The 14,292-nt window shown below is 38.5% G+C and overlaps 1 protein-coding gene across 8 annotated transcripts in view; it reads left to right on the forward strand.

Moving 5' to 3' along the window:
• Positions 1-14,292, forward strand: part of PKHD1 (PKHD1 ciliary IPT domain containing fibrocystin/polyductin) — a 446,865-nt gene that overhangs the window by 69,675 nt on the left and 362,898 nt on the right. For all 8 annotated transcript variants that reach the window (XM_061196096.1, XM_061196099.1, XM_061196100.1 and 5 more), the window contains one exon: positions 5,548-5,767. In XM_061196096.1, coding sequence (XP_061052079.1) covers positions 5,548-5,767 — 220 coding nt within the window. The remainder of the gene's footprint in view (positions 1-5,547; positions 5,768-14,292) is intronic.

The following is a 14,292-nucleotide window of genomic DNA, read 5'->3' on the forward strand; positions in this document are numbered from 1 at the left end:
ATGACAACAAAACATTTATCACCTATGTTCTTGACGGCAGTCATATGAAGATGGAGAAAGTAGTTCTGAGTGGTGAATACTAGTTTCAGTGACAGCCTAGGCATCGTGGAGAAAACAATCTTGTCTTGTTCCGAGGTGGGGCTGCTGAAAATGTCTGCCTTCTGGAGGTCCTAGTGAAGGGATTAGACCATTCTGCTGGAGAGCTCTTGCATATTAGGGTGCTCAGGTCTTGAATCTTATTATAGGGAAAAAAGGCCAACATTAACATTATCCTTTTATTCTGTAAAGTCCAGATAATTACCTGAGCCCTTACTCAGTAAAACACCACGATCTCTCACTGCTTTAAGCTTTGTAGCCATCACGTAAATTGTGGCACGGGAAGCCATGTCTTTGTGGGGTGGAGGGTTTAGAATGGAAGGTGCAAAGCTTTGATATTTCTATGATGGGGCTCACAACACATTACCCACTGAGCTTCAGAAAAAAAAGTCTCAGGGATGAAATTACTATTATCACTACAGGGGCAGCTAAGCCAGGTGGTTATTTGGTTTGCATAATCATAGATCTTATACCCGTGCATTTAAAAATCATTTGTACTCATGTTTTCTGTAAAATGCTTTAAGTTATATTCCTAATTTCTGTGTCTGCAACTTGAATGTTGGTGAAAGATTTACAGTGATAAAAGCATCACTTCTGAGCTTGGACAAAAATTCCATGATGGATAATACTATTGTGATGGCAGTTTACATTGGATTGTCTTAGACCAGAAGGAGGAGGAGGAGGAGTGGTGGTGGTGGTGGGGATTGGGAGGAAGGAGAGGAGGAGGAAAGGAGGGGAGAGGAGAAAGAATCCTTGCTTAAAATACTAGAAATTGAGTGTCCTATTACCATCATGTATATGAGCAGAACATTACAGACGAGAGATCTATTCTACTTAAGATTCCACAATAGGAAATTTAGGATATGGTAGAAAATTGAAGTTAATTTGTCTGTTTCTTTCTCTGTTCTAACTCCTGTGCATAGAACTGTCCTGGCTTAGGGGACATGCAAAATTAATGTTTGATGGAAAAATAAATACGGGAATTGGGAAATGGTGGAAACATAAAACCGACTCCGCATTTCTAGGTCCTAATATTTAACAAATACTGCTACAGTTTTTTTGGAGGGGGCGGGGGGCTTTCACATATACACTGTTTAAATTAATCAACTCTTTGCTATTATTTCAAGACATCTAGTTTCAACCAGAAGTACAAACTAAAAACCAGTGAAGTTTCAGGGTCAGGTAAATTGTGTTATTGGGAGTTTTATAGCTCATAGGAGAGGAATAAAATAAATTATTATATTTTAAAAGATTTGATTAAATTTAGAAAAAGAATTCTCAAAACTCCTTGATTTTTAGAAGAGGAAAACGAGTGAGGCGCTGTAACTTTTACCATTGTCACTAGGTGTCAGCAAACACTCATTGATTGTGCAAGGGCTGCTCATTTACTCTAGGGAAATGGATAATTTATTTTCCTCTTTCATTAAAAAAGAATTGGGAGATTGGGATTGACATATATACACTAATATGTATAAAATAGATAACTAATAAGAACCTGCTGTATAAAAAAATAAATGAAATAAAATTCAAATTTAAAAAAGTCTTTTAAAAGACTTTTAAGTACAGTGTCTATAAAGATGTAGAGGAACTGGTGGAATCCAACTCCACTGGTTTCTTTTTTTTTTTTTAACATCTTCATTGGAGTATAATTGCACTACAATGTTGTGTTAGCTTCCGCTGCACAACAAAGTGAATCAGCCATATGTATACACATACCCCATATCCCCTCTCTCTTGCGTCTCCCTCCCACCCTCCCTATCCCACCCCTCTAGGTGGTCACAAAGCACCAAGCTGATCTCCCTGTGCTATGTGGCTGCTTCCCACTAGCTATCTGTTTTACATTTGGTAGTGTATACATGTCCATGTCACTCTCTCACTTTGTCCCAGCTTACCCTTTCCCCTCCCCGTGTCCTCAAGTCCATTCTCTATGTCTGCGTCTTTATTCCTGTCCTGCCTCTAGGTTTGTCAGAACCGTTTTTTTTTTTAGATTCCATATATATGTGTTAGCATACGGTATTTGTTTTTCTCTTTCTGACTTACTTCACTCTGTATGACAGACTCTAGATCCATCCACCTCACTACAAATAACTCAATTTTGTTTCTTTTTATGGCTGAGTAATATTCCATTGTATACATGTGCCACATCTTCTTTATCCATTCATCTATCAATGGGCATTTAGGTTGCTTCCATGTCCTAGCTATTGTAAATAGTGCTGCAATGAACTTTGTGGTACATGACTCTTTTTGAATTATGGTTTTTTTCAGGGTATATTCCCAGTAGTGGGATTGCTGGCTCATATGGTAGTTCTATTTTTAGTTTTTTAAGGAACCTCCATACTGTTCTCCATAGTGGCTGTATCAATTTACATTCCCACCAACAGTGCAAGAGGGTTCCCTTTTCTCCGTACCCTCTCCAGCATTTATTGTTTGTAGATTTTTTTGATGATGGCCATTCTGACTGGTGTGAGGTGATACCTCATTGTAGTTTTGATTTGCATTTCTCTAATGATTAGTGATGTTGAGCATCCTTTCATGTGTTTGTTGACAATCTGTATATCTTCTTTGGAGAAATGTCTATTTAGGTCTTCTGCCCATTTTTGGATTGGGTTGTTTGTTTTTTTTGATATTGAGCTGCATGAGCTGCTTGTGTATTTTGGTGATTAATCCTTTGTCACTCCACTGGTTTCTTACTTAAGATCCAGGATGGAAGTTGGGGATTCTATGTATCCCTGAAATTGGATAAGACATTTTGAGAATATGATTGTGTATTTTTTTTTTTTTTGTAGAAAGTAGGTCTACAGTGTACATCAAATTGTCAAAGGGGTGTGTCTCATAAATTATTAAAAACTACTCAATAATTCCCCTACTTTCAGATAGGATTGCACAGAACCAATTTAGTTAAGAATCTGTTATATTTTAAAAGATTTTTTAGTGGGCAGTTTCACAGCAGCGACCCATACAAGTGTTTCACAGTTGCCTTTCTCAGAGAAATCTATCCTTCTACCTAACTAATGCTCCCCACTCTTCTCTGTTCAACCTTAATCAGCTGGCAGCCTTTGGGAAAGCTGAATAATTTCAGTCCTTCTAACACAGTGCTTCTCAATGATATTATTATTGAGAATTACTGAAAAAAATATTATTACTGGAGCAACAACAGTAGCAGCAGCTGGGAGTTTGTTAGCAGTGTGAATCCTTGGGACCTGCTGTATCAGAAGCTTTACAGCAAGTAAACATTTTGGTATTTCTCTTCTGAGCTTCTTGAGTATAATCTGTAAAAATATGCAATCACTATGCTGTACACCTGAAACTAACATAATATTGTAAATCAGCTATACTTCAATAAAAGTTAAGAAATGTAGAGCTCTAAAAAAGTCCTGTTGCTGCTTTTGGGGTCATTCATCTTTACTTTTCCCCCAAATTGTACTTCTAACAAAAGAAGAATTTTCTTTTTTCATATAATAGGTTGCTAAAGCATCTTGTCAGTCTAATACTCTGTATTTGTTTTAAATCAGCAAGACCTCTGATCTTTTGGTTTCCTGCATTTATATCTTGAGTTATACCACATGACTTCTTCATGGAAACTTTGACTTTTCCATGAGGCATGAAAAGCTAAAGTGATTAAGGTCGCACAGCTATTTTGTGGCAGAACCTTGAGTAAAATCCATGGATTCTGATCCCCAACGCTGAGCACTTTTCATAATCCACCTTGTCAATTTGCATCCACCTAATCACCCATAATGAGTTCATTATTTTATAGGTGTTAAGCCTGTTTTTATTTGCCCCAGGGCTTACTAACTGGAAAGTTCTCATGTTTCCTCTATCCATACAAGACTCTTACTTTCCAGACATTTTAATTGCTGTAATTCTTTGGGAACACAGTCACAGAACCTACTATGTGTTGGGTGCTTTGGAATATACCAGCAATAATAATACTATTTGGGTGTGATTGAATAACGGCAAACCCTCTCATGTACTTGTCTTATCCCTTGCTGCATGCAGCCCTGTGATGTAGGCTGGCCTCTTAGCTTCAAGCTCATAGCCCTTGATAAAATGTGTTACGTACCTGCATGAACAAGCTAGCTGCAGAGGTAGAAGGCTAGAGAAAATTTTTCTTTTCTATTTTATTAAGGTTTTCAGGCAGAGATGCTCCCGAACTATCTCATGTAGAGATTTGTTCATCCTCCTGTTAAAGGTTATTGCCAGTCTGGCTTGGTGATGCTTTTTACATCGTGTCTCATGACCTGGAAAGAAATGTTCTCAGGGTCAGAGGGCTTCAAATCATTGCTATTCTTCTTTATGAAATGTTAATAGTCATAACTCTATGAGAATCAAGAACTTCTGTTAATCAAGAGATCCCATAAAGAGAATGAACAGTCTAGCCACAAATCTGGAGAAGGTATTAGTAAGCATATAACCTCTGTAGCATTAGTACCCAGAATATAAAACTCACAAATCAATAAGGAAAAGACAAGCATTCCAATAGAAAAAAAGGCAAATGACAGAAATGGGAATTTCATAGAAGGGAAAATATGTTATTACTAAACATATAATAACTTGCTCCACCTAAAAAGTAATGATGAAAATTCAAATTAAGGCCACAATGAGCTGCTGTTGTATACTCACTGGACTGGCCAAAATTAAGAGTCTGATAATCCCAAGTGCTGACAATTATGTGGGTTACTGGGAAGTCATAAATATAGGTGGTAGGAACGTGAAATGACACAACCACTTTGGAAACAACATGGCACTCTCTTGTAAAGTTGAACTTGCACCTACCCTATGAGTAGACAGTTTTCTTAGAGGCATATACCCTAGAGAAAATTCCATACGTGTTTGTAGTAGCAAAACCTGGGAATTACCCAAAAGTCCATTGGTGACAGAATAGGTAAATATATTGTAGTACTTTCACAGAATGCAGTGTTGAACAGCAGTGAAAATGTTTGAACAACAATTACATGCAATAGTAGGGCTAAATCTTGGAAACATAATATCGAGTGAAGAAAGCAGGTCTAAGGATATTATGCCATGTAGTCTATTTTCTAAAGTTCAACAAGAAGTAAAATTTAACAATCTCCTGTTTAGGATACAAACCCATGTGAGAAAACTATTTAAAAAATGCAAGTGTTTGTTTCTGAGAATGAGGAGGAAGTGGGTAGACTTGGCCAGGAGCATAGAGACTGGAGAGCATCTTGACGGTGTTGGCTTATGTTGGCTGAATTTATGGTACATTCACATGAGTTTTCTGACTAGATGATTCATATTTTACAAAAACATGATTTGTATCTTCTGTATGAATTATGTATACATAATACACTTTTAAGAAGAGTAAATGAATAAGTTTATTTTCCTATTGGTCAAGGGAAAACACATGGGCTTGGTTGATGTAACAAAGTAAGGCCTTTAGTTCTTTCTGTGGTTATTACCTAACCCAACGTTGTCCATTTCATGCAGTGTCCTTGGCTTTCCTGTGTGGCCTGAGGCCTGCGGAGGAGAACTGTGAGACCTCTGGCTGCAGCTACGTGCAGTGTGATTTGACTGTCGCTGTGGGGACAGAGAGCCTGCCCGAATCATGGCCTTATTTCTACACCTGTGAAGAGAGTTCCCGATGCATCTGTGCACAAGATCGTTGGACAGAGTCCGTCTTTCCGTCTTTCTCAGGCCTCTTCATCAGGTAACCCAGTCCTCTCCCTCCCTGACCTTCCCCACGAATGCACAGCCAGTGGATTAATGGAATTCTCAGGAACTGCAGGCTGTGTGGACACGGCCTGGGGCCAACCCTCTAGTTGGAGGGACTGTTCCATTGTGGATTCCAGCCAGTCTGCATATCAAAGAGTCTCCTGTCTTTTCAAGTGTTCAAGAGAACATCTGAAAAATCTGCCCAGTAAACAGCCTGCTTTGTTCTTGCTTAGATTTTAATATTTATCTTCCGATCCAAAGCAACATCTGGTGAATGCCAATGGGGGAAAAAGATTAGACATTATGAAAAACAGAAGGCTCTTTTCCCGTTTCCTTTTTCTTTTCTTTCCAAACAGATTCACAAGTATGAGAAAAAGTCATAGAGAAATCCAGCAGATTGTACAATGTTTATTCAGAAGAAAGGGGGATGCATGGGCCGAAGGACTGTAGATCTAGGATTTAGAAGCCATAAGCTTATAAGTTTTTGAACTTAAAAAACAAACAAATAAATACCACAACTTTCCAGGTAAAAATCCCCTTTTCTAAACACATTTTTAAAAAAGTGTGGCCCTGTTGGTTGCTCTAGATGACCTTCATTTCTGCAAGCAGCTCCCTTTCTGTGAAGTGTGATATTTCAGTGCTGAATGTGGCCCTGCGTCCTTCTTTATTTCTTATCTAGATAGAGTGGTTACATCCGATTATTTAATGAAGGCCTCTTTCCCCATTAAAAAATAAAACTAAACAAGACCAACTACCCAGAGGAAAAGTGAGAACCAGCCCTTTCCACGGCAGTCGGAATTTCTGATGTCCTAAGGCAGCCCGTGTTTGTTTGTTTATTTATTTACTTTTTAACATCTTTATTGGAGTATAATTGCTTTACAATGGTGTGTTAGTTTCTGCTTTATAACAAAATGAATCAGCTATACATATACATATATCCCCATATCTCCTCCCTCTTGCATCTCCTCCCACCCTCCCTATCCCACCACTCTAGGTGGTCGCAAAGCACCGAGCTGATCTCCCTGTGCTATGCGGCTACTTCCCACTAGCTATCTATTTTACATTTGGTCGTATATATAAGTCCATGCCACTCTCTCACTTTGTCCCAGCTTACCCTTCCCCCTCCCTGTGTCCTCAAGTCCATTCTCCACATCTGCGTCTTTATTCCTGTCCTGCCCCTAGGTTCTTCAGAACCATTTGTTTGTTTGTTTTTTTAGATTCCATATATATGTGTTAGCATACGGTATTTGGTTTCTCTTTCTGACTTACTTTGCTCTGTATGAAAGACTCTAGGTCCATCCACCTCACTACAAATAACTCAATTTTGTTGCTTTTTATGGCTGAGTAATATTCCATTGTATATATGTGCCATATCTTCTTTATCCATTCATCTGTCAATGGACACTTAGGTTGCTTCCATGTCCTAGCTATTGTAAATAGTGCTGCAATGAACATTGTGGTACAGGACTCTTTTTGAATTATGGTTTTCTCAGGGTGTATGCCCAGTAGTGGGATTGCTGGGTCATTTGGTAGTTCTATTTTTAGTTTTTTAAGGAACCTCCATACTGTTCTCCATAGTGGCTGTATCAATTTACATTCCCACCAACAGTGCAAGAGGATTCTCTTTTCTCCACACCCTCTCCAGCATTTCTTGTTTGTGGATTTTTTGATGATGGCCATTCTGACTGGTGTGAGGTGATATCTCATTGTAGTTTTGATTTGCATTTCTCTAATGATTAGTGATGTTGAGCATCCTTTCATGTGTTTGTTGGCAATCTTTATATCTTCTTTGGAGAAATGTCTATTTAGGTCTCCTGCCCATTTTTTGTTTGGGTTGTGTGTTTTTTTGATGTTGAGCTGCATGAGCTGCTTGTATATTTTGGAGATTAATCCTTTGTCACTTGCTTCATTTGCAAATATTTTCTCCCATTCTGAGGGTTGTCTTTTCGTCTTGTTTATGGTTTTCTTTGCTGTGCAAAAGCTTTTAAGTTTCATTAGGTCCTATTTGTTTATTTTTGTTTTTATTTCCATTTCTCTAGGAGGTGGGTCAAAAAGGATCTTGCTGTAATTTATGTCATAGAGTGTTCTGCCTATGTTTTCCTCTAAGAGTTTTATAGTGTCTGACCTTACATTTAGGTCTTTAATCCATTTTGAGTTTATATTTGTGTAGGGTGTTAGGGAGTGTTCTAATTTCATTCTTTTACATGTAGCCGTCCAGTTTTCCCAGCACCACTTACTGAAGGGGCTGTCTTTTCTGCATTGTATATTCTTGCCTCCTTTATCAAAGATAAGGTGACCATAGGTGCATGGGTTTATCTCTGGGCTTTCTATCCTGTTCCATTGATCTATATTTCTGTTTTTGTGCCAGTACCATACTGTCTCGATTACTGTAGCTTTGTAGTATGGTCTGGTCAGGGAGCCTGATTCCTCCAGCTCTGTTTTTCTTTCTCAAGATTGCTTTGGCTATTCCATACAAATTGTGCAATTTTTTGCTCTAGTTCTGTGAAAAATGCCATTGTAGTTTGATAGGGATTACATTGAATCTGTAGATTGCTTTGTGAAGTATAGTCATTTTCACAATGTTGATTCTTCCAATCCAAGAACATGGTATCTCTCTCCATCTGTTTTTATCATCTTTACTTTCTTTCATCAGTGTCTTATAGTTTTCTGCATACAGGTCTTTTGTCTCCTTAAGTAGGTTTATTCCTAGGTATTTTATTCTTTTTGTTGCAGTGGTAAATGGGAGTGTTTCCTTAATTTCTCTTTCAGATTTTTCATCATTAGTGTATAGGAATGCAAGAGATTTCTGTGCGTTAATTTTGTATCCTGCTACTTTACCAAATTCATTGATTAGCTCTAGTAGTTTTCTGGTAGCATCTTTAGGATTCTCTATAGTATCATGTCATCTGCAAACGGTGACAGTTTTACTTCTTCTTTTCTGATTTGGATTCCTTCTATTTCTTTTTCGTCTCTGATTGCTGTGGCTAAAACTTCCAAAACTATGTTGAATAATAGTGGTGAGAGTGGACAACCTTGTCTTGTTCCTGATCTTAGTGGAAATGGTTTCAGTTTTTCACCATTGAGATTGATGTTGGCTGTGTTTGTCATATGTGGTCTTTATTATGTTGAGGTAAGTTCCCTCTATGCCTACTTTCTAGAGGGTTTTTATCATAAATGTGTGTTGAATTTTGTCGAAAGTTTTTCTGCACCCATTGAGATAGATGATCATATAGTTTTTCTCCTTCAATTTGTTAATATGGTTTATCACATTGATTGATTTGCGTATATTGAAGAATCCTTGCATCCCTGGGATAAACCCTACTTGATCATGGTGTATGATCCTTTTAATGTGCTGTGGTATTCTGTTTGCTGGTATTTTGTTGAGGATTTTTGCATCTATGTTCATCAGTGATATTGGCCTGTAGTTTTCTTTCTTTGTGACATCTTTGGTTTTGGTATCAGGGTGATGGTGGCCTTGTTGAATGAGTTTGGTGGTGTTCCTCCCTCTGCTCTATTTTGGAAGATTTTGAGAAGGATGGGTGTTAGCTCTTCTCTAAATGTTTGATAGAATTCACCTGTGAAGCCATCTGGTCCTGGGCTTTTGTGTGTTGGAAGATTTTTAATCATAGTCTTAATTTCAGTGCTTGTGATTGGTCCGTTTATATTTTCTATTTCTTCCTGGTTCAGTCTCCGAAGGTTGTGCCTTTCTAAGAATTTGTCCATTTCTTCCAGGTTGTCCATTTTATTGGCATATAGTTGCTTGTAGTAATCTCTCATGATCCTTTGTATTTCTGCGGTGTTAGTTGTTACTTCTCCTTTTTCATTTCTAATTCTATTGATTTGAGTCTTCTCCTTTTTTTTCTTGATGCGTCTGGCTAATGGTTTATCAATTTTGTTTATCTTCTCAAAGAACCAGCTTTTAGTTTTATTGATCTTTGCTATTGTTTTCTTCATATCTTTTTCATTTATTAATTCTTCACACTTTGATCCAGCAATTTTACTTCCAGGATTTTAAGAAAGCAGTTGGAAATATGTAACATTTATGAAGAACTATAGTCTTCAAAGCTTTAGGTATATTAACAAAAACAGTTGAAATGAAGTAAGCGTTTAGTAATAAAGAATGAATCCAAGTGATAATATACTAAGAACCTTGAAAAACCATGGTGTAGAATATTTAACCAAGAAGGAAATGCTTACAATATACTGAGGAGTGAAAGGTACAGGTCACAAAATAGTGCATCAATGAAATCCTGATGGTGTTTATAGTACATGTACGTGTGTCGCACAACAGGTGATTGGGAAAAACACCGGAAGGATGTATTCTAAAATGCTGATAGTGCCTATCCCTAAGGGGCTGGAGGACTGATCATATTTGTTTTCTTCATTGAGTTTTTATGTAATTTTTTCAGTGAACATGTACTAATTTAATAACCAGAAAACACAATATAAATTATACAAGGGGTGCTAGGAATATCATGTGCTAAATGGCTTACCTTGGTTCCTCTTAAGATTGTGTTTGTGAACCCAGAGAACTACTTTCCAGGATCTTTGCAAAGAACCCATTTCCATTAAATGGTTTACCCCCTGCCAGCCACTACCACTATGGATTTGATGTCATTTGGCAAAGACAGACATTTGTATCTGTGGCAAATATATGCCCAGTTTGTCCATCCATCCATCCATCCAGTAGTTATCAAGTGTTTATTATGTTCCAGGTACTATACCAGGAGCTGGTGACTCAATGGTGAATGAGATGCAAAATCCCTGTCCTTAAGAGTAGAGGAGGAGGCCAGACAATAAACAAGATGATCACATGTTATGATAAGGGCTATAAAGTGATAAAAAACAATGGAGGCTGCTTTTTAAAAATTTTTTTATTTCATTTTTTGTTACTATTATTTTTTAAATTGCAGTATAGTTGATTTACAATGTTGTATTAGTTTCAGGTGTACAGCAAAGTGATTCAGTTATACAAATATATTATATATACATATATATATATATATATATGTTCTTTTTCAGATTCTTGTCCCTTTTAGATTATTACAAGATACTGAGCATAGTTCCCTGTGCTACACAGTAGGTAGTGATATCAAATGATATTTGTCTTTCTCTATCGGGCTTACTTCACTTAGTATGATAATCTCTAGGTCCATCTATATTGCTACAAATGGCATTATTTCATTCTTTTTTATGGTTGGGTAATATTCCACTGTGTGTGTGTGTGTGTGTGTGTGTGTGTGTGTGTGTGTGTATGTGTATATATCTCACATCTTCTTTATCCATTCATCTGTCAATGGACATTTAGGTTGCTTCCATGTCTTGGCTATTGTATATAGTGCTGCAGTGAACATTGGAGTGCATGTATCTTTTTTTTTTTCCCCCAAGGGAAAGATACTCATTTATTTATTTTTATATTTTTTTACATTTTTTTTGAATTTTATTTTACTTATATTTTTATACAGCAGGTTCTTATTAGTTATCCATTTTATACATATTAGTGTATATATGTCAATCCCAATCTCCCAGTTCATCCCACCACCACCCCCACCCCCCCCTGGAGTGCATGTATCTTTTTTAATTATAGTTTTCTCTAGATATATGCCCAGGTGTGGGATCACTGGATCGGCTCAGAGGAGGTTTCTCTGAAGAAGTGCCTTTTAAGCTGAGCTAAGGACAAGTGTCATTATGGAGAGTCAGGCAGTGGGGGCAGCAAGTGCAAAGGACCCATCAAGTTTCATGAACTGTCAGAGGTCAGAAGGGCAGGAGTAGGATAAGAAGGAGGAAAAGTGGCTTGAGAAGAGCTTGGGGAGGTATTAAGGCCTCAAAGGCCATAGTAAGGAGTTTGGATTCTATTCTAAGAACAGACTCAGTATCTTTCTAAAGTCACACAGTCAAGCCCCGGCAGTATCAGGGCTGGAACCCAAGGCTTCTGACTCACAGTGTACTCAGCATGATGCTGTACTGTCGGCATCAGTAACAGAGCCTTGGCCGGGCTGTGTGGGTCCAGGAGATTTGAGACATAGGAAGCAATTTCAGGCTAAGTGAGGGAGACAGAATGACGGCATGTGTTTTTACTGCCTACCATAGAGAGTGCATCCAAGGAGAATATCTGCTTACTTTTGGATATGATTGGACCGACTGAAAGAGCAATAGATTGGGACTCAGGAAACTTAGGTTCTAGAACTCTCTCTGCCACCATTTGGACCAAATATTCTTACCACATTCCCTCAAAATAAATACTTGTGTGCATGCGTGTGTGCGTGCACATCCATATCATCTATATCTGTGTATTTCTCTATGTACATATATGTCTATCGTTAAATCTGGCCAACTGTGTTCCTTAATTTGTAGGATGATTGTGGAAGAAAACATGACATAGTAATTATTAAGAAACTTTGAAATTTTGCAAATGTTAGTCCATTTTTGACATCCTGGTGTCTCTGCTCATCTTGATGATGGCTTTTTAATGAAAAAAGTTCTAGTCATATAATCAGGGCCAAAAAAGAAAAGAAATATGAGCTAAAGGTTGTGAAAAAGTCTAAGCCAGCAGAAAAGGGTTTTAACTCTTTCAGAGCAAAAAGAACATGATTTGTTTTCACTTTCTTCTTTTATCGGGAAGCAGGGCACACAGGGTGGGAAGCAGCCTGGAAACACAGGACAATGCAAGGCAGAGTCAGGGATGCCATGGTGGCCAGGCCTATGCCCGACATCACAGAGGTGGGAGGGAGGTGGACCCTTCTATACCATGGTCACTAGTCTTTCCTGGGAAGATCAGTGGCCCCACTGTGACATCTGCTTCTTCTGTCGTGTGCCTACGACTGCAGGGAACAGACTGTCTCCTCCGGGAACGGCCTGGAAAGCCACAGTGACCCTTGTTACAGCATCGACAGATATCAGCAGGGTCTTCTACTGGGGGACCAGCTGTTAGAGGACTTGCTGAAGAAACAGGCTTTGTTTAATTTGTTCAGGACTCGGTGAGCTGGAGTGACCTTCCAATGGCAGGTGATATATATTGTGTTTCTGGAGTCACTAGCAAAATGGAACAATCCACTGTGAACTGGCGGGCATTGCTACAGGCAGATGAAAAGAGGGCAGGGTGACTTACCTCATTTTACCCTAACCTTTGCTGATGAAGAACCTAGAAAGGGCAGAAGAAGTCTTGTTAGGAGGTGGAAGCCCATGATCAAGAAAGGTTGTAAAGGTCACTCCTTCCCTTGAGTTCAAGTCAGTATCTTAGATCATCATATAGTGAGTATAAAAAACCTGCTCATATGAGTGAAGATCCACAGTTGGAAATGAACATGAGAGGGGAGCACAGAACAGAGAGAGGTGACAGGCAAATATTCTTTCCCTTGCCTAAGAAGCAAAAGGAATTCTGGAAAGGCAGACAACTAAGTTTACATTATCCCTGGCAAAATTCCAGAATGAATTATTAATCAGATGACTTGTGAGCCTTCAGAAATGGGAGTAGCAATCTGGGAACCGATTCACAAGGAACGAGATGGTGTGGAAAACCAACTTCATTTCCTTTCTGCTGGCTTTGTAAGAGATTTATGATGGCAATGGTGATGGAGAGCTTCTTAAACAATTTTAGCAACCCGCCTACCCCCCGCCCCCCAGTAGCAAAAGAAAGGTTCTAGCTGCAAAGCCCAAGGTACCCTATCACAGCATCAAGTTGAAGTCAGGTGTTTTATTTGAAAAGTCCATGTGAATTTTGCATTCTACTTCATCATATTTCCATAGGTATCTAAATATTACATTTTAATTTGAAAGTTAAATTACTTTGCTTTGCTTTTCTGAATCTTTGCATGCAACTGACACTCCAGGAGCAAATGCCGTGTTTATCCTGTGGCTTTGTCTACCCCTGGACGATGGCTCAGCTAAATGGATGTGTAGCTACATTACAGGCTCAGATTCAAAATGTATTTGAGCAATGGGTCCACATCAGTGAGATGACCCATAACAACAATGAGTGTAAATTCCCACATTGACATTTCAACAATAATACCACCTATGTCACTACCACCTAAAACTATAACAAGAACTGACTTTATCGGACACTTCCTTGCACCAGATTCTGGACAGGTCCTTTTGTAGGCTTCATTTTGCTCCAGCCCCAAACACCTCTTTAAAAGAGGGTCTTTATGATTAGTAACTTCATTTTATAAACATGGAAAACAAATCTTAGAGAGTCATGTCTTCAACAATGTCAGATGGATGGTAAATATCTGCTTGGGGATTCAAATCTAGCTGGTTGGCTTTCAAGCCTCACTTCTGCATTATAATGCTTCTCAGAAAATCGGCTGAACAAATGCAGCATGGTGAAACCCTCAGGTAATTGTGGCTCTGAGACTTTGAGTTCACCACCATCTTAATTTAAGCTTAGGGGCTACAAAACAAACACAGTATTAGGTGCCATGGTGGGGAGGGCTTCGATAAAGGGAGACCACAGCCTCAATGGTCAGCCAAACTGGGCTGCACAATATTAACATATTGACAATCTACAGTAGGTCTAGA

The sequence above is a fragment of the Eubalaena glacialis genome, chromosome 7 (assembly GCF_028564815.1).
Source record: "Eubalaena glacialis isolate mEubGla1 chromosome 7, mEubGla1.1.hap2.+ XY, whole genome shotgun sequence".
Taxonomy (NCBI): Eukaryota; Metazoa; Chordata; class Mammalia; order Artiodactyla; family Balaenidae; genus Eubalaena; species Eubalaena glacialis.